This window comes from Choristoneura fumiferana, chromosome 15, assembly GCF_025370935.1.
Source record: "Choristoneura fumiferana chromosome 15, NRCan_CFum_1, whole genome shotgun sequence".
Lineage (NCBI taxonomy): Eukaryota > Metazoa > Arthropoda > Insecta > Lepidoptera > Tortricidae > Choristoneura > Choristoneura fumiferana.
In genome coordinates this window covers 12004061-12028628 of record NC_133486.1, presented here as the reverse complement: position 1 = coordinate 12028628, position 24568 = coordinate 12004061, and the positions used below count along the sequence as shown (strand labels likewise).

Here is a 24568-nt window from a genome sequence, read left to right as displayed (position 1 = left end):
TAAATTCACTGTTGTAGGTATATTCACAGAAAGGTTTCACAAAAACCAAGATAAGATACTAACCATGAAATCATCAAATAGCCCTAACGGTGGATCTAATTTTCCACTCATTCCCGATTCGTCATATGAAAATTGCTAACATTGTCTACATAATTCTTCAATTTCTTGTAAATCATGCACGTAAATCAATTGGAATTACGAAACTATATGATACGTCTCATGGTCCTGCTTGCATTCGTAAGTGAATGAATATAATAAAGTTAACAAATTCGCACTCACATGGTCTATGAAAAAAACCTTTTAATAGGTGCTCTACTTGCATTGTCTAAACTAATCAAGCTTCAAATTGATACTTTAAACCTTTGTAGACTACCTTCTTGTGGAGACGATTCTGACCGTTCCCTTGTCAAGCAATGCGATTTCACTATGACTTTTTCTACGAAAGGTTCCACAGTGGATCACGACTCAAGTTTGTTCGAGTGTACAATAAAAAGTAATTTTATCGTATTGACAATTAGGGTGTCTGAGGTTTTACGTTTAATAATCAACACCTCGTATAACATGATACTATATATACTTACGGTCCTAATCTTAATATAATATCATTAGTTTTGATTCATAGAGTGTCGTGTGTTGATTGACGACCGGATGGCTAAGTGGTTAGAGCACCTGACTACGAAGCTTGAGGTCCTGGGTTCAAATCCCGGCCGGGGCAGATATTTGTGTGAATAACGCGAATGTTTGTTCTCGGGTCTTGGATGTTTAATATGTATTTAAGTGTGTATTTATCTATATAAGTATGTTTATCCGTTGCCTAGTATCCATAGTACAAGCTTTGCTTAGTTTGGGACTAGGTCAATTGGTGTCCAGTGTCCCATGATATTTATTTATTTATTGTATTTATATGTACTACATTCTCCCTCAGCATTCTCCGGTGAATATTCGGTGACCTATTTACATAAGCAAAAATTTATCGAACATAAGTCCAGCAGTCCTAATTCTCCTCCTGTTCAGTTGTTTACAGAAGCTTTAAGCTGCAAAGATGACGAGGGTCACTCTCAAAGAAATGGCGATGAGAATAATAATGGTCCAAACTGGAAGCTACCCGATGACGTGCTGCCGCCGGGGATGTTCTTCTAGAAGGCGACGTTTATATTTGGACAACAACAATAAGTTTAGTCCGATAAAACATAATATGCCACGGCACTAGTATAGCGGATAAAGATAAATAAAGTATAAGCAATCAAAAATATACAGTTTTCTTATTAAGACCTGTGTGAGTGTGTGTGTGTGTGTGTGTGTGTGTGTGTGTCGCCACCAGATCATAAAATCTACCCACTTCTAAAAATATTTCTCTAATAATTTCATTTCATTTCCACTTTTCCTTTCATCTTTACGATACCAAACGGGACTATATTATAAATTTGAGTCCTAAAATATATTTTTACCTATCTTTAACTGGAGGTGAGTCAAATTTCACTTACAAGATTTCAAGTCAACATATACAAAGAAATGGAGTTAACAAAAAGCTTGTAAAAAGTAGAAAGGTGAGTCAACACTTCAAAGTAACGTCGTCACACGTTCGTTCCAAGAATAGATTAATCAAAGAAAGTGTCACCCAAAACTAAGCCACCCCCTGTTAAGCAAAGGTGGCCTTATTCGTACAGAACAAAGTGAACAATATTTGGCATCAAAGTAATCCCGACTTTACCTTTAGTTTCTTTATTTGCGAAGTAAAGTCCCAGTTTGCAATCACAAAGACGATCCACCGGAAAGACAGGATTATCCGTCTTTGTCGGGTCGGGGGACACTATCGGCGGGGAGCAGACATCTTCATAAACGCCACAGGCGACCGATGACACCATTGCCCAGCGGGGAATACCGGACCCTTTCATAAAAACCACAGATGACAAGTGAAACAAGTTGCCCAAGTGGCATAACGTTCATGGCGATAATACTGCAATTTCGGCATCAGACTCACACCTAGCATATACAGTGGTGCGGCCGAGGCTTTTGGTAATCTGGATGCCAGAGATGCATGACTTAAAGCTAGCCACCAAAATCTCGGTATATGTGGCAGTTGTTATGGCCATATCCTGTATTCCGCGGAAACGTTAACGGTTTACCGTCGTCACATTCGCTCATTGGACCGGAGTTTTGGGACTCGGCGTCGGTTTGATCTTGATACCAATGCGACGAGATAAAGGAAAGGCCTGATCATCAGCGGCAAAAGCATATAATTATTAGAATGGTATCCTCACGTGCCCGCTGTGTGCGCGTACCTTCTTGAGGAAGATTGGCTACGTGAGCCACATGAGGGCGCATGAACGGAGGTGAAGCAGTCGCCGTGGCCGGAATCGGCCAGGAGGAGGGGATTACTGCAGTGCCACGTAACCAACAATGTCAAAGCCTTGTAATGTAACCTATAAAAGTAAGTATTGCGATTTCGTGGCTGGTAAAGAGTAATTTAAATACAAAGACATTGCTTAAATTTTAAAGCTCTCCTGTAAAAAGTCTTTAGTCAGAGTTGGTAAGCCATTATTGGCTATGCGGCATTGCAGTATCATCTACGTTAAGCAGAAGCGTTTCGGCTTGGGCAACAATAGTTCGTATATAAGACTGTCCGAATGTCCAGCTGTGCTCCTTGTAGGTTCTCTTATTTCTCTATCAGCATATCTATTGCCGTGAGGCACCGGCGTAAGAATATTGCCTCCCCCTTTCTTCCCGTGGGCGCCGTAGAAACCGGCTGAGGGATATCACTAGAAGATGGACAGCAGCGTCTTCTTGGCGACTCTTACATCCTATACTGCGCTCGCCAATCCGCTTGCCAAGCGTTGCGAGTATTGCCAACCCCCCCCCCCCCATAAACCTCAAATGAAAACACACTGGAGGTCTGTGGGGGAGGCCTATGTCCAACAGTGGACGTCCTACGGCTGAGATGATGATGTTATCTATATTAGCAATGTACCTATTTAGAACTAGCTGTTGCCCGCTACTCCATCTGCGAATAATTCATTTATCACTATCCTGCGGTAACTATGCAATTTTCAACATGTCTGCGGGTTAAACCGTTTCCTTGCAGATTTTGCTGTTTCCTGATATGGGATCATTCTAAGGGATCATCGACGTTACAATTCAAATATTTTATAACATAATATGAACCTATATAACGACAAATATTTCAATGATGCAACGTATCCCACTGTTACCAAGATACGGCCACACCTGTGTCAATAGTGCGGCAAAGTCAAATTATAAGACCATTGATGCGTACACGCAGCGCACAATCACTTGTACTTACGAACTTTACTACGCCATGTTAACATTAATATCACAAAATAGAGTGACGCTAACAATGTAAAAGTTATTTAATTACGCCACAAATAAGTTTTCTTGTATATATATATAGAAAGAACAGAAAAATATTTTATTTACTTCAACTTGTACTTATATATTCTTCGAGCTACGGTGACTTTAGTTCTTCGACGAATTTCCGTATTCTAAATTCTATCGCACAAAGAAAATACAATCGTAGCTCTCTCCATAGGTCGTTCTCGATCTCATGAATCGATCAAAATCAATCAATCTTATGATCTAAATTAAGTATTACAATATTGACGACATAAACTAAATTTCTTTAGTTATATACGGTAGGAAACGTCTTTGATGATAAGGACATGCAATAGATCTTTGACACGGCAAAGCCATACCTTTTAGTAAAGTCAGGGCTTTGGGATACAACGGGTGGAGCCCCCGCATAAGAAATAATTACAATTTAATACTTATATAATATAATACTTAATGTGAATACTTTTAAGTTTTGTAACCTCAAAAATCACTAAAGATTTAAATAGATTAAATTTACTATCTAGGGGTATTTAACTGTACTTGAGAGAAAACGCGTTTATTTTTTTATGTTTCAAAGCCAAGCAAAGCTAAATTGTCTAGGCACTGCATTGTTATATTAAAAACCCTAATTTATTTTTGTAAGGTGCCCTAGTCTAGATCTATCTATATTGTTGTTTGAGGCCCAATGGATGCCTTTCTGTTAACGATGATGATGATGCATCCATCAAAGTCCTTTTGTTATATGGAGAAGTAGAACCGCCGTAATTGTCGCCACAACTTTATCGAGCTGGATTTGACTTTGTAAGACTATAGAAATATCTCTCAGAGTACCTTGTTACATAAATCTCTGGCAAGTTTGATATCTCGATAAAATTTGCTTTTATATTCCTTCAGTTATACTGATAACATTTTAAAGTGCTTTTGTAACTAAAGAAGCTCCGACGACGTCCGTCTTATCTGTTTGCTTTTCAAAATTTAGACTGAGAATTGGAAAATATGCATTAAGTTGTATCCAATTCAGAATAAATCAGCGCGACAAGACGAAACTAAGAGAAAAGGCGTGTAATAAACTCAATTGTATTGATATTTTCATCCTATTATTATGAAAATATGAATTAGGGCTATCGCGTATGAATTCGCCGCTAAAGGCGCTTGTGTAGCGAGAGGTCTCTGAAATGTCAAATCTTATAGTTTTTGGGTGAGCCACGCGGGTTTATTTAAAATTAGAATACTTTTGTGAATATTTTGCATTACCTCAAATTAATTATGACAATTATGCGTTACGGGGCAATGAATGTCTGTGTTTTGAGACGGTTTTGTGTTTCGGAAACTTTTGTCCTCCCTTTTTTTCCGAACATAACGGGACTACGCAACACTGTGGTTGCTCGATATTTTTTATGGTACGGTATTAAGGTACATTAAATATGATTTTAATCTAAACTTTGTTTTCACGCCCGTAATAACAGACTTGCCTTGAAGCGTTGGCAGGCCTCCCACCAGGTGGACTGACGACATCGTGAGAGTAGCGGGAAACCGGTGGATGCAAGTGGCGAGTTGTCGTTCATTGTGGCGTTCTAAGGGGGAGGCCTTTGTCCAGCAGTGGACTTCTTCGGGCTGATGATGATGATGATGATGATGATGAATAACAGACTTTGAAAGCCACACACTAAACAACCTCACGCAACTGTGGCGCCATCTAGAAAGACAAAAAACGATAGCCCTCACTCCATGGAGTTCACTAAACACATTTTTTTACGAAATGGGATGGCAAATTAGCGAGTTATGTCATCTGATAGTAGAGGTAAGTAAGTACAACCACTCATGGACTCCTTCAGTAAGTACAGTCAGCATCAAAAGTAGCTATGCACTTTGTCGTTTTACAATCACGTACTAAACGCCATGCAAGATTGTCAATGTGTCAATGCGACAGAATAAAAAACCGAAAAATTTGTGAAAAATTAATTCACCAATTACTTTTAAGCAGCGGAATGGGAGTTGGCAGCAGCGTCATGACATGCTCGTGGAACAGTGGTTACCTGGCAGCACACGCAACAAACAGAAAAGGGAGAGGAAAAAGGGGTCTAGGGAAATGTTTATTTCGTACATATTTTGCTTTTGTAAGACAGTTTTTTGATATGTGTTTGTAAGAACGTAACAAAATAAAAGTTGACATGAATGCAGTCGAATGATTCGCACTTTACGAATGGCAGAAAAAAATACTCCCCAAGATAGACTAAATACAAAATTTATGAATAGAATAGAATAGAATAGAATACGTTTATTTGTGGAACATAGGTGTACATAATCGATCTTAAAAGCATAACATTCAGGAATCTCTATGTTTTGCCAGTAGGCGTACAAACATTTCTGTTTTCCTTTATGGTACGAGTACAAGTGATTTGTGAATTATTTTTACCTCTAACAGGCTTGCTTATTGTGTGTGTATACCGGGTGTGGCCAGATAGATCGTGCTCGTCAAACTGAACAACATTAGTTCAGCGACTTTTAAAAATAATGGATTCTTTAGATTTTTCCTTTTTCATACAAATTAAATACTAACCCCCTTATTCATAAACGACAATCAAACCTATTTTAGTTAAAATGCCGCTAAAATTCGTTTGTCCTTATCTGTCACTTCGACATTTGTATTTGTTAGAAAGGGACAAAGCATTTGTTAGTTAACATAGGCTTGTTAAGTTTTATGAATAAGGGGGTAAGTTTATAATCAATGTACGCCCATCCTAGAACCTAACTGACGTCACCTGTCACAATAAAAACATCGAGGATTTTGCTTTACATTGCTTCTTCAAATAAAATCTGAAGTGTAATAAAAATAAAAAACTAATTAAGTATTTTTAAAAGTCGCTGAACTAATTAATGTTGTTCAGTTTGACGAGTACGATCTATGTTTTAATTATTAGCGCATATTACAGGCTACACCTGGTATGCTTTCCATATATTGGGTCACCTAAGAAGCCAAAACATTCGAAAACGTGTCATTTTACAAAAAAAAAAATTGTGTATTCCAAAATTTTTGTGCACAAGCTCCGATAATTCTGAGTGGACCTCAGGGAACATTCCTGGGCACAATATTATTCCACGGTAAGTCAAATTCAAACTCCACATCGGGAAGGTGCAGGGTCGATCTAAGGCTCGATTAATCTTCGTCTGCGAAGTGATCAGTATCAATCGTCGAGGTGAACGTAAACAGAAGCGGGAAATAACCTTTATTTCCGTTGGGTGTTTCTTTGTTGGTAGGAAAAAAAATCTGTAAAAAACTCGAAAGATGTGCTTTAGGTACGGTTTTTTTTTCCCATTTCAGTTGGGTGTTATATGACTATATTAAGAGCGTTTATACCTACTGAGCTGGCAACGTTGCATTTTTGTTAGTCTTTCTCGATTATTCCATAAAAATTGAATGAATGAATGAATGTGTCTACTCCAATAATTATTCGTTAGAGACTTTTATTGTCTTTAAAACCGTTAAAAAAAAATAATCCGCTTTTAAAGAATATAAAAGTTTTTTGTTATTATTTTCTAAACTAGCTTTTGGCCGCGACATCGTCTGTGAATTCATTTATCTCTGTTCCGCGGGAACTACACAGCTTTCCGGGTTAAAATCTATCCTACGTTTTTCCCAGGGTCTCAAACTATATCCTAAAAATTTCATTTTAAAGTCAAAGTCAAAATATCTTTATTCAATTTAGGATACAACAAGCACTATTGTATGTCAAAAAAAATCTACCACCGGTTCGGAAAAACCTCTGTTGAGAAGAATCCGGCAAGAAACAAAACGAGGTATATTTTTTTAAAAGATTTACAATATTATTATATGATATCTATACTTTACAAGTTTTTAACACAGTAGGTTCGCTATTTGAAGGGATCGCTAATGCGGATCGGAGTTATTTCCAAATATCCCTGTCCGTGATATAATCAATAACTTTATAATACGCCTTAGATATTAATGTCTTCTTGACAATAGATCTGAATTTTGTATGCGTTTCATTTGTAATATTTTTTTCGAGTTTTATTATAAAAATTTAAATCGGTTCTGCGATTTAGACGTGAAAAGGAAACAGACAGTGGCTTTCGCATTTGTACATTTTATAGTTTGGATTTGGATGGAGAGATGGGTAATAAATGATTAAACCTCTCTCCAGATAGGTCAAAATTCAAAATTCAAATTCAAATGATAAAAATTCACAAAGCAAACGCAGTTATTTTACATACTTATTTTACATTACGTCTACCTCACTACGAGCACTTTGTAAAATGATCCATATAATATATTATCTCAAGAAATATGTAATAATATAATAATAAAATATGAAGTAATTCTCAAAAAATATGTCTCCCAGATTATGAAGTTCTGTTGGTTTAAGCTATGTTGTGTATCAATCAGTCAGTGACATATAGACTGATATAGTGTCCTCAGATTTATCTTCGTTAGCGTTAACGCTTGTTAGTAAGTTGGCCACGTAACTCCGCCACAGCTATGATGAATGGTGCAGTGATAGATGGAAGTGCATTCCGAATGCACCGCTGTAATGCATCGGGAATGGGCGCTAGGATGAATGGGAGCTAGTTACGTGATGTCCGTTAAATTTTTGAGAAATTCTCCCAGTGACCATTGGTTTCTCTCCAGATAGGTCGATGGTTTTCTATGGATAATTTACAATACAGTGGTAATGTGGGCAACCCAATCGTAGGCAGTAAACTAATCTTTGGGGTGTAAATAATTAAATGAAAATAATTTTTTTTTTATTAATAACGGAAAATTAACACGCTGCGCAGACGAGAGCGGCAGGACTCACTTTATTATTTTGTTTCCTTTTCGCACTGCTGGCTTTCTAATTTTATTGGTGGCCAGTGGCTAAACAGTGTAAGTATGCAAACTTTTTATTAAGTTTTATATGCGTCGTCTACACCTATATTACTTAAACATAAAAATGTTATCATAAAAAAATTTCGCTGTAGCTTTTCCTACTATTTCCGTTAAATTTAAAACTTATTTTTTTCCCTTACATGAAACCGTAGCCCTAAGTGTTTCACATGAATTTAAAGTTGATACGTTGACGCACTCCTGTGAAAAAAAGGTTGCCAGGTGTAGACGAACCAATAGACAGACAGACAACAGAGTCATCCTATAAGGCCCGTGCCTTCCCTATCCCAATGTCGAATGAATGGCACGCGTGCCAATTGTGGCACACGCACACCACAAAATAATTCGGGCACGCCACTTATCATCGACTGCATGTATTTCATTGATAGTTTTATTTTTGTCCATGCAACCGTGAAGTCAAGAATCTCTGACAGTGTGTCATAACCAGATTACTATGGTTTTCATAAAAAATGGCACGTTCATTAATAAAGTTCACCATCCCTGCTATTAGGGTTCCTTTTCCCCATCCAACCTTTCGGTTTTGGTTACACCTACGCTCATCAAATTTCGCCAGAGCCGAAAAAACACTGTAATTAAGCTTTTATCTCAACGGAGAACCTTTACTTTGTAATCCCCATTCCTTCATAGCCCGTAAACAAACAAACAATCCCTGACAGTTTCTCTATTAAATCCCTAACTAACATGCAACTAAGTTGCACTACAGCGTATAACCAGTAAGTAATCTACAAACAACACCAAGCTTGCAATTTGATTGCAAAAGCGGCTCTCCTTTCATCACCACCATATTTTTTATTCATTTCCGGCCTCTACACGTTCCACTGCTGTACACATGCCTCCTCTCAACTTGAAAAGCTATAGTTTCCACGCCAGCCCAGTGCAGATTGGCAACTTTAACTATACTATTGAACTGCTTCGCAGGTGTATGTGGTTCTAATTTACGATGTTTTCCTTGTAATTGAATAGGCAGCTTAATTTATAATATAAACGAAATCTTTACAAATGCATTGAATATTTATTAAATAAGAAAAATAGAACCGACTACAAAAAACCATGTAAATAATTTTCTACCAGTCTGAACTCGGTGCTTCAGCACGAGTCAGCAGGTTTTTCACGCTTTATAGTGTAAAAGATCTAAGATCCAATAGTTTAATGTCAACTGCTCGTCACCTTTTACGAAAAATTGCTTTTTCCGATGCAGAGTCGTTCATTATTGAGGAGTCCTGGGGCTTCATCACATAACCCGTTCCATTTCACCATATGAATTACGATGAGCTTAAATTGCTTAGCAACTGCTTTAAAGTAATTGAAATTTAACCCGTGAAGTACTTGTTATTGAGTAGTCGCTCCATTGCTCAAATTTGGTCTTCATCATCAGTTCCACTTCACCAAATGATGATTTTCAAGAGCAAACGCACGAGTTACTCCTAAATAAGTATATCAAAATTACCATAGGCATTTCTACAATATTTGAAGAGTTCCCTCGATTTCTCTAGGATCCAATAATCAGATCCTGATTTGGTGCTTATGGGACCTAATTGAAAGCATTCCACGACGAACGAAAAAAAAATCAAATCGGTGCATAAATGACGGAGTTCTGAGGTAACAAACATAAAAAAAAATATAACCCAATTGACAACCTCCTCCTTTTTTTGAAGTCGGTTAAAAATACAACAATAAATTAATTAAAAAAACAACTTAAACCTATACCTACAAACTAACTAATCATCTAAACTATAAACTGTTTTCCTTCTCTGAAAAACTTATGGTGCTTTTTAAGTTTAATTTTGCAAATAAACGAACAACTCAGAAATGCAAGTGCAAATTCAAACCCACGACCAAGCAGACGCTTGAGAGGCCATAGGTCGAACCATTAGGCTACCACGACTTGTATGGACGTGTTTTTAGAGCCCAATCAATGAGGGTTCAATGAGGGGGGGGGTTTAAGGGGATTGAGGGGGACTACTTGGCGCTAGTATCATGAGGCCCGTTTGACAACTTTGACATTTGTGACACGTTTGTGGTTGGTTGAATAGCTCAATGGCACTCACAGTACGGCTAATCTACCGACATAGCTCAGTGAATTAGCAAGTTGAAGTGGCAGTAGGCTGGTCATATCTGTCGCTGAACGAGAACCGCTGGACAAGAACTCGTTTCTTGAGTGGAGACCGCGTCTTGGCAAACGTAGTGTAGGACGTCGTCCGGCCAGGTGGAGTGACGATCTGCGACAGGCTGCTGGTAGAAGCTGGATGCGCCTAGCCGAGGACAGGGAGCAATGGCGCTCTTTGGGGGGCCTATGTCCAGCAGTGGACTGCTATAGGCTGATGATGATGATGATGATGATGATGAATAGCTCAATGAGCCAATCGCAAGCAAGACTGTAACATCAAACGAACCCCTCGATACTAACGACATTTAGCAATATTTTGCCTGTAAAGAAACCCTCATTCAACTCTCGGCAGCTACAATAGAAGAGGGCGGAAGTTGTAAAATACGATGCAGACGAGCGTTTATGCGAGTGTAAATGCAGCAGATTATTAGCGGATTACTTACTAAATTTTTACTGTGGTGGTTCTAGTAACAGTTACGGACACTAACTGACGTTCAGTGCGCTACTGGCAGTTAAAGTTAAACCATAACTACGGGAATAAAACCGGATGACACTTTGTATAAAGTAATTACGACTGGTGTTATTGTTGGTTCGTCGAGACACAATTGAGTTGTTGTCCGTGTATCAAGCTTGATTTAATGCATGTATAATTCTGAACTCTTTAAAGAATTGTGTGGGCTCTGTGGAATTTCCTGGGAAAACAATCTTTATGACTCCAGGTTATAAAGCAATTGTTACAAATGTACTTATAAAATTCGATGTTACCGCCCAGGTGTGACGACTTATGCCAGCCCGCTTATGTGTATAAGCAACCCTGACGGTCAAAACATGTTGTTGTCTATGTATACAATGTTGTCCATTTTTATGTTATCCTAGTTGACTCACACGTGCACAGTTGCGCTTCCTTTAGAAGTAGAATCATCAATAAGACTGTAGGTATCTCTTGACAAGTGAAAATCTCGATCTTATCCGGCTATAAAATCAGATATATGTATGCTCCCGCCCGATATACTCGTAGTCGGGTCGGTTCCAACCACTTCTGTGAACCTTAAACGTAACTCTACCTTAGGCAGGGGTGGATTAGCCAATAGACAAAGAAGACTGCTTAGGGGGCCCTAAGAAGGAGGAGTGTGTAATGATTGCAAATTTTTTTAAAAAATGTGTTTATTTGAAAAATACAGTGCGTGGCAAGCATTACTAGGGATTTATTATGTTCAGTTATTTTAGGCCCACTGGCAGTATACACATAAATCACGAGTTAGCGTTAAGCTCACTTTAGTAGTGTCAAATTGTATGAAACTGTCAAGCTTAAGCCTGGATTAACTACTAAATCTAGATTTATTTTTTCCTGCAAGACGGCCTAACCTCTAAACCGTGACGTTACTCGGCTCTATTTTGGTAAAATTTGCTATATAGGGGTCGTCGGGAGCAAAAAATCGATTTAGCTTTGTTTTACCTCTGGGACTAGTTTTAGCCCAAGCAAAGCTCAGTCACCCAGGTACTTCAACATTAAAACCAGCAAGTGTGAGTACAAACAAATCGCCCTTGAGCACGTCCCAGTGTACACAAGCAATGACGTGAAAACAGAAAAAATAACATCTTAATTTCGCATTGTCTCAAATAAAGACGATTTGCGTTAATGCTCAAACACAGACAAACAGATAAACGTTCCAATTAATTTAATTGTTCGTCGCTTCCAATTAACAAACATACATTTTCATTTGTAAAACCTAAAAACAACATAATACAAATCTTACAACAGACATTGTAAGGTTCATATGCTTTCAGGCGATTGGTAAAGTAATTCTGTGAGCGCTGTGGTTCGCAAACTTGCTAGTGCAAACACAGATGCATGTGTCTTTTTGTTTGTCGATCGAACATGTATATATAGTAGTGGGTTCGGTTCGGAAGCGTGTATAGTATATACCGTTTGGTCATATAAAGACCAGCAAAATGCTGCTTTTCGCTTTGGTATTACTCGTCGCTTCGGTAAGTTTTATTGTTTCTATTTTTTCTGATGATATTAATTAGGTTTGTGTAAAAAACTAAATGAAAATTTTGTAATAAATAAAGTGTACAAGGTTTTAAAAATAATGATCGCAGATAAATATAAAGAATAAAATAGTCTATGTAGTATTGAAATAATTATCAATCGGAAATAGTGCTAAACAAATATTAAATTACCTCTGTCTACTCTACTATAAACTCGTAATGTCTCTACTTTAAAAAGGCTATGGTAAAGAAATAATACTACTTAGATTATTTTATCCTTAAATTCTAAAGAATTCAAACTTATAAGCACAGAACATTAATTTCCTCACGTCTAAAAAGCATTATCTATTTCAAACTCAAACTCGACACAAATCCAAGAGCGGTTTTTCTCAAAACTCCTGACACGACCGAAAAATATCCGCGTTCACGAGAATATATCATCTATATTCTGGTATTCGCACACATTTATGGTATTCGTAAACATCTATTTTCAAATATTTCTACTGCGACTGACATGTCGCTTAGAGTGATAGGCTGTTAGGGTGACTACGTTTTGGTGATTTAGTTCCCACCGTTTTATCACGAAATAGGATGCAGACTGGCTTGAAATTTTGGTAAACTTTTATACGAATAAAAACTTAACCTGTTGTGTTATAAATCAACATAATAAAACAACTACGTAATTCAAATTGCATACTGACTGATTTGGAAGACGTAAGCAGGACCAACCCTTTCACAATCATCGGATCGTTCACAATCATATTAAGTTCATAGTTCATTTATTTATAATAGTTAATATTACATCTCTGTTTTAAGCAAAACCCCCTCAGACTGTTAATTGCAGATTGACCATGCACTTATTCTTGTTTTCAACATACTATAAAAATAACTACTTATAATCTCACTAGTACGATATAATTAAGTAGCTTTAACTAAATGAATCCAGTAGATTTGGTCCTGCTCACGTCTCTTGAATTACCCTGTGTTTAGAGATGTTTTCTAGATTAGACAATGATAATAAATTAATAAACTCAATGGAGATACCTACTTTAAAAGATGTTGCTGTTATAAATGCAAAATCAGAAAACAGAAACTATAAGATAAAACCATAAATGATAGCGTGGGACTATTTTAAATTTAAAAATAAACTCTTAACCTAAAACATTTCATTTTAGAAAATAAAATATTGTTTGAATGCCAATGTACCTGGTTGGATATGTCACAGCTCTTTCGCACTATTTATAAGATTAATTTTGCCAGGTAGAGCAAAAATAAAATATTTCATTCCATTTCACTTCAAAAATTTATACATTATAGTACTTATAGGTACTCCTAATTTAATACCACTTCCGTTGCACAAATAGGTACTTACCTATTTAAATCCATCGAAAATGCATCAATATAATAACGAAAGTTCGATATTTGACTGACGTAATGCGGCAAGCGCTATGATTGGCCACTGTTGGGCAGACAATCCGCTGTGAGTTATGAAAATTGTGGGACGCGTGACAGGGGAAGCCGCAGCGGTATTCGGTGGTTTGAACCGGTTTGAAGCGGATATTGGTCGGTTATTTTGCGCGACGTTTGTTTAATATCTATATTTTGTTATTTGATACTTTATCACGATAAAAAGGAAAATACATTTCATACATACACACTACACACATCATACATATTGTACATTTTGGAATGTGGGACTTATCACTGGATGGAGCTCCACAAACCATGAGTCTTATTATCTACTTATATTCTAACCAAACCAAACGAACCAAACTTTATTCGAGAAAATGGGTTTAAGTTGTCAAGTAACGTGGTCACCAGTGCTAAATATAGTTAAACCTGATGTTGTTCGTGATAATACGAAAAAAGTGAGTGATACTTACTGTGAATGTATTTTGCCGTGACTTTAAAGCGAGTTCGCATTCCAGTAGTAATGGGCAACTTGTAAGGAAGAGGGTAGATCGGTTACGTCCGGTTTATTTTTCTGACTGACAGTTTTATACTAGCATACCTGGAATTCTCCAGCCGTCTCGTGATCATGGCGCATGCAAATTGCCGAAATATCGAGCTACTCTAAAATCAAGGTACGCAGAACAAAACCCGAATTTAAATTATAAAATAAGTAATGACCGTGATAGTCTAAAACATTGTGTTAAAAAGGTAAAGTCAACAAATAAACGTTATTGTTAAACTGTGTTTTAACAGTTTTGATTTTCACCGTTCACCAAGTTGGAAAAGAAATGCAACGCATTCTTGTTACATAAGAATATTTAAATTAAATAAAACTAAAAATAAGTAAAAATTTACGTAAATTAAGTAAGTCACACAATAGATCTTTAACTGTTTACAAGTGTTAACAGTTAAAGATATCTCTGAGTTACAAGAAACTTGCGTGTTTAAAAAAATATAAATATATACATAAAATAAAGCAAAGATATCGTAAAATAAAAATAGTGTCTATTAATGGTAGCTGAAATTTTATAAAACTTCAATCCTACTACTTTTATAGAATATCCTCGAACTGGCAATGACTTGTAACGAATGAACGCGAACAACCTGTATAAGCCGTGCTGCAATTTTTATTATTAAATATAATCATCTGTAGAGTGACATATCGATATTGGAATTAAAACTTCAAAAGTTGGCTATGGAAGGATTATAGGAAAAACCAGTCAAGTGCGAGTCGGACTTGCGCAAAAAGGCTCCGTGTAATAATATACGCTTAATATCAAATTATTTATTTATTTTATTTATTATGGCGTTCATTTTGTGCTGTGGACTTATTTTTGAAATAACAATTATAATAATTCCATAAAAAAATGATAGAAAACATATGTAAGATTCGAATTGATGTGAACATTTGGATTATGAAAAATATTGCAATACTGGCGCAAATAAAAATCAAAATTAATTAAAACTTTTTCACGTACATCTAACGCGAGCGCAATTTTTTTGCAATATATATATTTTCACAAGTATAATTTCAAATGTCTATGGACTTTTGTATTGAAGCTTTCTGCCATACACTTACGTACTTCTGTTTTTCACAGAGCGCGTTCGCCGCTCCATCTGTGTCTGTCTCCCAATATGGAATCAACGAGGTTGCTCCAGCCCGGGACAGTGGCAGACTCGTCTCCAGGTAACCTTCACCGATGATCACTTATAATCATAGTTATATCAACCAGGACTGACCAGATAAAAGCACTAACAACTTCTCTCAACACTTGTGCCAGAGAAGCGACGGCCAAAGACAACTGGCGTAGAATTGTTCTAATTAAGTGCTAAGTGACCACGACTGCTCTGTCACGATTATCCAATAAAGAAGAGTGATCACTGTGAAGGAGGAGTGAAGTGTAAAGTGTGTGTGAGTGAAGAGGGAGACACCATTGCTGAATATAAGCCTTTCCCATAGATCTCTACAGCAATCGGCTTTGTGCTAACCGCAGCCAATGGTTGTCCGTTTCTTTTATTTATTTATTTCATTGTAAAGTCATGTACATTAGGTATTACTATTAGTTAGTCCAAGGCGCCCTGCAAGGGCACACAATAATTATAATTATGAAGTTAATGGTAAATCAATTATTATAATGTCAAAATTTATAGTGATAATGTTAATGCTAAGTTCCTATTCATGCGTTGTAGGGTTTATTTTAATTTATACACATAACAAAAAATATATAAAACTATAGGTACTTACAATGTCAATAACTAGAATTTTTTAAGTACTTACTAACTTTATTTCTTGTGGACGAGCTATTGAGAATGAGATTTTTAGAATATAAGTTTAAATAAATAAAATAAGTATGTCAATTTGTATCTGAGTCTTAGTGGAAAATTGTTATTTTTTTGTTTTTACATTTACTTGAATTCCAATTATTTCAGTGTTTCATCGTTCAAGAACTCGTCAACATGATAATAACATTCATAATCAATAGTGTCTTTACTAGATCAATGAATTAAACTAGCTTGCATCTCCGCTAAAATCGTGCACCACGTACATATATGTTATAATATGCAGAGCCTGCCCTCAACCTCTTGCACATCAAACAACACATTCAAATTATGTTGTGTTTACACTTTACAACCTTGTCTCTGTTACTCAGTTCAGTCTTTTCTAAAAAAAAATGTCAAGAAGCATATAGTGACAAGGTAAGATACTAAAGTGTAAAGATATCTCTGACCTCGGCGTATCAATATGCGTATCGCGGTGCTATTCCAATTTACGATCGTAGTAGACCGTTATTATAATATTATGGATTCGGAATATACCTACAAAATAAACTGATGATTATGACATTTATTTTTCAACTGTCCATGACAACATACAGTGATAAACATGGTTCTTCTTTGACAGCTACCTGACCGACCGTTCTTTCGAGCTCGTCGATGGTGGTGACACCAACATCTACATCCTGACCATCGAGCAAATCCTGAATGATCTTGCCAACCAAAATGACGCCCGCAGCCAAGCTATGGCCGTCTCTCAAACCATCGCTGCTCTCGGAGAGCTCGCCACCGGTGTCCCTGGTGACGCCTGCGAAGCTGCCGCGGTAAGAACCCACCATCTCCTTTTAACAAAGCTGAATCTGAAGTTGAAGATGTTGATAGAAAGTGAAGGTAAATGTGATTGTGATAGCGCGCAAGTTAAGCAATACTAAAATTCTCAAGTGTTTCTGATAGGGTGGCACCTAGTGGATGTTTTATTGTGAATAGAGTGAGTTTATTGAGACAAAGGACCTCAACTCCTACTTATAATAACTGTTTTTTATTACTTACTAGCTTAAGCCCGCGACTTCGTCTGCGAGGTTCTAGGTTATCGCGCGGTGGCGCCCTCTACCGGAATAAAAGGTATCCTATGTTGATCCTTGGGGTTCAAAATATCTATATACCAAATTTCATCAAAATCGGTTCAGTGGTTTCGACGTGAAAGCGTAACAGACAGACAGACAGACAGACAGACAGACAGAGTTACTTTCGCATTTATAATATTAGTAGTGATTGGTTATAATCCCATGATCAGAAGAAGCATTTGAGCTGCTACAGTTTGTTTTATTCATCAGACTCAGATTATCATGTGAGAATTTTAAAAACTTGACTTATTTTCCCACATCCTTATCTTTGTAGATGTTATAAGTGTTCCTTGTGTTATTCTTAAAGTTATTTTTCGTTGCCAGCTTGCCAACGCTGTTGCTTCCGGAAACCTCAACGCCATCCGTCAAGCTGTCGGCAACTGGGTCGGACGTGTGCAAGCAAGCATCGACCTGATCGTCCAACTTGCCAACAACCCTAACGGACTCCGTTACGCTGTAAGTACCACTACATCAAAGCGTAACACACAAACAATTGAGTAAGATTTGAAAAGGACAAGACTTAAAATAAGACTAGATTTCAAGTCAACGCGGAATTTAACTTTTTTTGCAGTGGAACTGCAGTTAAAACGCCAAAGTCTAAAAGAGTTACATGGGGCGCGTATTTGAATATCGAAATTTAAAATATCTAAAGCTAAAACGTCGACGGTCAAAATATCGATAGTCAAAATATCGAATGATCTAAATATCTACTATCATTATATCGACGTCTGGAATTCCTAAAACCGAAATATCGAAGGGCTAAAATATCGATAGTTCAAAATATCTACAACCGAATGATCGATATATGTTAATATCGAAACACAAAATATCAACCGTCAAAAAACAAATATTAAAATTAAAATAAAAGTAAAAATTTGGAATTTAAATAAAAAATACAAAAAGATTCCAAAAAACCAATCTTAAATATTAAAATATCGAAAATTTTAATAGCGAAGTGTATTTAATATCAAGAAAAATGCATAGATCTCGATTCTGGAACTCGCTGGCCGCTACCGCGGCAAGCTCGCTTCGCTCGCTCGGCTCGTGCTTGTTTTGGTCACGGTTGAACCTAACCGGTCCTCCTCGCTGCGCTCGTCGTCGCACCTAATTTTTAAATTAGATTACTCAGTACCTAGAATTTAAAACTGAAGTCTGACTAATTCAACCGAAAAGTTTAGGTGCGACGACGAGCGTAGCGAGGAGGAGCGTGTTAGGTTCAACTGTGTGCCAAAGCTGAATTTCGTATCAGTAATCGAGTATTGTACCCTTCGATATTATAGGCATTCGATATTTAGCATTTCGACCTTAGAATCGTTCGAAATTTCAACTTTCGATATTTTATCCGTCAATATAGGATTTTCGAAATTTTAGCATTCGATAATTGTACCGTTCGATAATTTATACTTTCGACATTTTGAATTTCGACCTTATGATCGTTCGAGATGCTGATTTTCGATATTTTGACCTTAGATATTTTAAATTTCAATATACCGTTACATGACTATCATATTATTACAGCTTGACCTGACCTAACCTTTCTGTTTATCTAGTCGGGACCACGCAGCAACTGCGCTGGTGCCGGCAGAGAGTACCAATTCGAAGCAGCTTGGGATGCCGTCCTGAACGCTGCTAGCCCATACACTCTCCCGTAAGTAACCTACTGGTACATTTATCTTCTTTTATATGATCTCCTGCGCCCTAAGTCCATAGAATGAACAGCAAATATCAGATCAGGAAAAAATGTAACCCCCAGTCTATTTCAATTCAATGCTACTAAAACGTATCTCTAGAAGGTGTATTAAGTAAGATTTGAAAATTATTTTATATGAACCCACAAATAAAATTGTGGTAAGCAAAAACCATGGTGGCTTATTGGTTTGAGTGGTTTGGTATAGCCTCTCAAGCAGAGGATTGTGTGTTCAAACCCGGACGCAACCTCCGAATTTTTGGAAAGTTTGCGAAATCACAACCGAAATTTACCACGAGTTTTACGGTGAAGGAAAACACCGTGAGGAAACTTTCACGAACCTGCGAAGTAATTCTATAGCGTGTGTGAATTTTCTTATCCGCACTGGGGCTCGCGTAGGAACTACAGCCCCAAGCCGTCCAATCTTGAGAGAAGGCCTGTGCCCAGCAGTAGGACATATATAGGCTGCATTGAATAGGCAGCAGGGTTGGCAGTGCCTAGAGAGGGGTGGCGATGTAATGCTGCAGTGCAAACTAGCGCTGCCCAATGCACGCCTATGGCTAGGATCATGATGAAGCTACAAGCATGAGACTTTAATAATATCACTTAAAAATTTACAGTAGTCTAGTGATGATCGGACTACATCTCTACCGACGAAAACCATGGGAGTCCAATTTGCCGAACTGACCGCTGCACCAACTTCCCTTTCGACTGTCATAGTTGTTCCATCTGACCGTTTGTTGTTTACAGTCTGGTCAACGAGGAGTACTGCGCCGCCAAGCGTCTGTACAGCGCTTTCAACAGCCGTAGCAACAACGTCGGAGCCGCCGTTACCGCCGCCTCAGTGCCACAAGTTGTGGCTGTCGTCCAACAGGCTCTTACCCCAGCCGCCAACGTAAGTCACTTCTACTTATTTATACCCTACGCTACTCTACCCTATTTAGGGTAGATGATGAAGCAATTGCAAGATGCAACTGTTGTAAATTATCAATTAACTCCGCAACGTCTTTTCGTCCATAATTCCTCAGTGCCTTAAGACAAAAGCCTTCGACCAGTGTGCTGCCAGTGATGACACATGGATCCGAGACGTGGTGCTTCACTATAGGCCTTATAATTAGGCTCAGAGCGCGTCAGTGGTAGTGACACGTGTCGTCAGCCCCATTGCCACTTTTACCATATCTCTCTTGAGGCCTATGATATGTAACATCAATTCGTGCGGGTAGTAAATTATGCGAAGACCTTCTGGACCGCTACCATAATCTTGCTTTGCTAATACCTCTACCAGTCTGCAGTGCCCGCGCTGCTGGAAGACCTTATGATATGTCTGAAAGTTGTTGACAATGTTTTTACCTTTCCAGTTCCTCCGCGCCGTTGCTTCCGGTGGAAACCCAGGCCAAGCCGCCGGCGTCCTCAAATCCGCCCTCGTCCAAGCTGCTTCCAGCGTCTAAGCGACCCAACCCTAACACGCCCCAAAAAGAATATGTATCGTATCTATATATCATAAACACAATGCCAAACAACACCATGGCTATCTAAACTGTGTATATACTCTAACCCCAGCAAAGGCTAAGAAGTCGAAAAATAATATTGAAAAATATATTGCGCTTAGTACTTCTTAACGGCTGCTAATTTTGAAATAGAAGGAAATATTGTTATGTAAATATACGTTCTTAATATAAACCAACAAGAACTGGCTTTTCATTTCGGTAACTGATTCGATCGTTTTTTTCTGTTCAATAAAGATGTATCCAACTTTCCAGTAGAAAATGTTATGTTTTATTTTTTTGTTCTACCACAGTACTCCAAGGTGCTTGCGTTGATAGTGACAGTAGATACTTATCTTTGAATCAATCTATCAATAGTGTCTCACAGCTGAGCTGGGCAAAGGCGCAATGTCAGGCCAGTCCTTTTCATTATGAGTCAAAACTAAAAAAAATAATTACAAGTTATATTTTTACTAGTAGTTTTCGGATAAAGTTATCAAATAGACTTTCACCCATTTTTAGTGGTCTAATGGACTTCAAGCTTGGTGTTCGTAATTAAATTAAAGTACAATGCAAGCTAAGTCAGCAAAGAAGGCTGCCATAAAGATTTTTTTTAACACAAACTGTTTAAAAACAGAGGAGCTAACTTTTGGTGCGGTTAACATTAAAATTAAAATCATACATAAAAGCTGATTTTTTGCGTTGTTTCCTAACCATATAGAAGCAAGCCCCGGGGTCGATGTCTGTTAAAAAATAATCATTGTGTACCTGCTAGTAAGATCTAGCTTCTATATACAGTTGTGTAAGAGGTAATAATAAGATTCTCTTTTGATACGTACTAAATAACATAATAGGAGGCTAATCTTTGCCGACACAGTTAAAATGCTATGTGGATCAAACAACTTTAAAGTGTTCGTTATTCTGTCCCGTAACTCAAGAGACATCAATGATACACATGCTTAGAAAAATGTTTGCAATTGTATACTACTCTTATTAGCGTGTTTAGGAGATGACGAGATGAGCCATGATCAAAAGAATCAGCATCAAAAGTAGGTAGCTGGTTACTTTTGTACTTTGTCGTTTTACAGCCACGTATTTAGCGCCATACAAGACTGACAAATGTGTTAATGTGACAGAGTAAAAACTAAGTAATATTAGTACGAAAAAATTAAGTAATATTTTTCTAAGGATTTTTTATTTTGTACGGAATATTCCAAGTTTAAGTATATTTTATACTTAGGCTGCTATTTACTCTTAAACTACTAATAATTCTCAAGAAAACCTTACCGTTATAGTTTTCTTGCAAGTTTTATATACTTACTACCATCCTGAATTTTTTCAATTTTTTCCTTTCACCGGTTTAGATTTTAGAGAGGACGCTCGATTTTAATGAAAATTTGCACTTTAAAGATGAATTTTTTGCGAAGAAATCGAAAAATCGAATCGAAAAATCGTTTTAGCAAACCCCTAATGGTTTTAAAATACCTATCCAACGATATCCCAAACTTTAAGGTTGGTTGAGAAAAAAAAAAACGCCCCACTTTACGTCTATGGGAGTTACTCTAAAAATTTTTTTTAATTTTTCATTGTACCATTTTGTCGGCATAGTTTACATGTGCATTTGTGCAAAATTACAGCTTTCTAGCATTGATAGTCCCTGAGAAAAGCTGCGGACAGACAGACGGACAGACACACAGAACGACATGGCGAAACTATAAGGGTTCCGCGCTTTTGCCATTTTGGCTACGGAAAAGTAACCAGCTACTTTTGGTGCTAACCGTACCTCATGCCCCATAACATCATACTTTTAAGAAATCACCTAGGAGACATTAACATGGCAACAAGCTAATTAAAAAGTTGCTTGACGGATTTTATAGTTTTTTTTTACAGCTTACCTTTTTCGAATACATAAATTGCTTAGTGTTTTAAGTTTAATTTATCATTGTTCGATATAGACCCGGAGATGGTGACACAAAATATTAGACCATTTGTACCAGTATGCCGGTTCCTCAGGGGTCTAATTACGGAATGACAAAAAAGAAAATGATGGTCATAGCGCTGGTACCGGCGGCCCAATCGCGTGGGCGTTAATCGAATGTGTCGGATAAATAACGAGTATCGAACGATTTGTTTCACAAAAAAAAGATTTAGGCGGTAGCGTAATGTCATACTTCTCCGGTGTGACTTACAGCCCGCCATACCGACGCGAATACATTAATTAAAAAAAAAACAATTCAACCATTTGTACCCGGCTAATTTTTGCGCAGTTAATCATCGTCGAGTAGCCATTCACGGAATACACTCATACTTGCCATACTTTTCAGACGGTTCCCAATGGCCGCCATACCGCCGCAAAGGAGTAATTTTTTTTTTGCACAACGATATGTACCAGCCTATTTTTTTTTAACAGTTCAGTGTATGATCATAAATAGAAGTCTGATAATGCCATACCTGTGAGAGGTGGCGAAATTTTTCAAAATTCTTATATTTGGCGTAAGTTTGGCGCCACTTTTTCCCTCAACTAGAAGTATGGCAAATATAATAAGGGTCACATTGTATCATATCATTTCCAAAAATCCAAATGCCATACTGGTACACATCGTCAAAAAGATTTTTTTTTATCATCTTGGCTTAAGTCTGACAGTCGTCCACCCCATGGTTACAATCTGGAATATCTTTTTTTAGGTAGGATTACATCTAAACGAACAGAATACAATGATTCGATGATGTAAAAAATGTTTTTACGTATTTTAGTCGCATTTCCAAAACGTCTCGAATAAATAAGCTTTTCAATGCAGCTTGCTGTTGCTTGTTGCATTAGCATGCTTTTTTATGGCAGCACTTTTTCCCCAACTAGAAGTATGGAAAATATAATAACGGTCAAATTTTATCAAATACTTTCCAAAAATCCAAATGCAATACTGGTACAAATCGTTTTGCGAAAAAAACATACTCCTTTGCGACGGTATGGCGGCCATTTGGAACCGCCAGAAAAGTATGGCATGGTATATGTCGTGAAAGGACTCGACGATGATTAGCTGTGCAAAAATTAGCCTGGAACAAATGGTTGAATTGTTTTTTTTTTAATTAATGCATTCGCATTGGTAAGTCACACCGGAGAAGTATGGCATTGCGCTACCACCTACTTCTTTTTTTATCGACTATCGGAAAATACAAGCATTTTTGTGGAACAAATCGTTCGACACTCGTTATTTATCCGACACGTTCAATTGACGCCCACGCGATTGGGCCGCCGGTACCAGCGCTGTGACCTACATCATTTCCTTTTTATCATTCCGTAATTAGACCCCTGAAGAACCGCCATACTGGTACAAATGATCTTATAATTTGTGTCACCATCTCCGGGTCTAATAGTGCTTTAGTAAAAGCACAAAATTAGTATTTTCATCTACTCTATTTCACTGTATTAGCAACTACCACATCAATAAAAGTTCTTTTCTTTTTGGATGCAGCTGCACTCAAGTTATAAGGGAATGCATCAAACTTATTTAAATGCTTCAAGTTTACGTTAACAAAATAAATTAACTTAAAATCTCGAAGCTTTTAGCTTATCTGAAGTAACGTTGCAGACTAAGTAAGCGTTCGAGGCTTGCAGGATCAAAGATTGAGAAAGTTGCCAAGTAATTTAACTACTTTTAGAAAGATTTCATAAAGGCGAATATTCACTAGTGGAATGGCCGTAGCAACTCGATCCCCATGTATGTGTACATTAATTACCTGACGTCAGTGAAGACAACTGCGGTGAAGCCATCCAGAGATATATATAACACTCTCGCTCTCCTGGTTGCCTTACGTAAATGTTTATTTATTTATTTATTTCTCTATTATGCTCACTTCACAGACTGAATAAACAACACACACCAACACACACACTAAGACAAAACCAAGAGGAAGGTTAATATCTGAATCATCTATGTAAGTATTTTTATGTGCTACCGTAACGCCAAACTATTCTAAGAAGTAAAATTATTTTACTAAAAAATTGTCATTAAAAGAATTTAATCAGTAACAAGCATAAAATATAGGAGTAATGTACGTATAATAATGACCTGTTAAATGTTCCCTTCAATTTAACGGAAATAAAAAATAATCCTACTCTTAAATATGTAAAATTAAATATACACGTATGTATGTATGTAAACTCTTTATTGTACAAAAAAAAGAAACAAAATA

The 24568-nt window shown here is 37.2% G+C and overlaps 1 protein-coding gene and 2 long non-coding RNA genes across 3 annotated transcripts in view; all 3 read left to right on the top strand.

Moving 5' to 3' along the window:
- The first annotated feature begins 125 nt into the window (after positions 1–125).
- LOC141435627 (uncharacterized) lies at positions 126–1252 on the top strand. Its single transcript, XR_012452200.1, has 2 exons — positions 126–237; positions 1015–1252. It is a non-coding gene; the product is annotated as an uncharacterized lncRNA (long non-coding RNA).
- A 4651-nt stretch (positions 1253–5903) lies between these two features.
- Positions 5904–24568, top strand: part of LOC141435628 (uncharacterized) — a 226363-nt gene continuing 207698 nt past the window's right edge. The window contains exon 1 of the long non-coding RNA XR_012452201.1: positions 5904–6061. This is a non-coding gene — a long non-coding RNA (uncharacterized lncRNA). The remainder of the gene's footprint in view (positions 6062–24568) is intronic.
- Positions 12241–20657, top strand: LOC141435614 (fibroin light chain-like). Its single transcript, XM_074098353.1, has 7 exons — positions 12241–12350; positions 15404–15492; positions 16708–16903; positions 17528–17659; positions 18754–18851; positions 19641–19785; positions 20249–20657. The coding sequence occupies exons 1-7, from the start codon at positions 12315–12317 to the stop codon at positions 20336–20338; spliced, it is 786 nt and encodes a 261-aa protein (XP_073954454.1). The 5' UTR covers positions 12241–12314; the 3' UTR covers positions 20339–20657.

Bases quoted from the DNA above. Each gene is read 5' to 3' on its own strand.
- LOC141435614 (XM_074098353.1), top strand. From the start codon at position 12,315: ATGCTGCTTTTCGCTTTGGTATTACTCGTCGCTTCG. The intron at 12,351-15,403 runs GTAAGTTTTATT...TGTTTTTCACAG, and splicing joins TGGTATTACTCGTCGCTTCG to AGCGCGTTCGCCGCTCCATC. The intron at 16,904-17,527 runs GTAAGAACCCAC...TTTCGTTGCCAG, and splicing joins ACGCCTGCGAAGCTGCCGCG to CTTGCCAACGCTGTTGCTTC.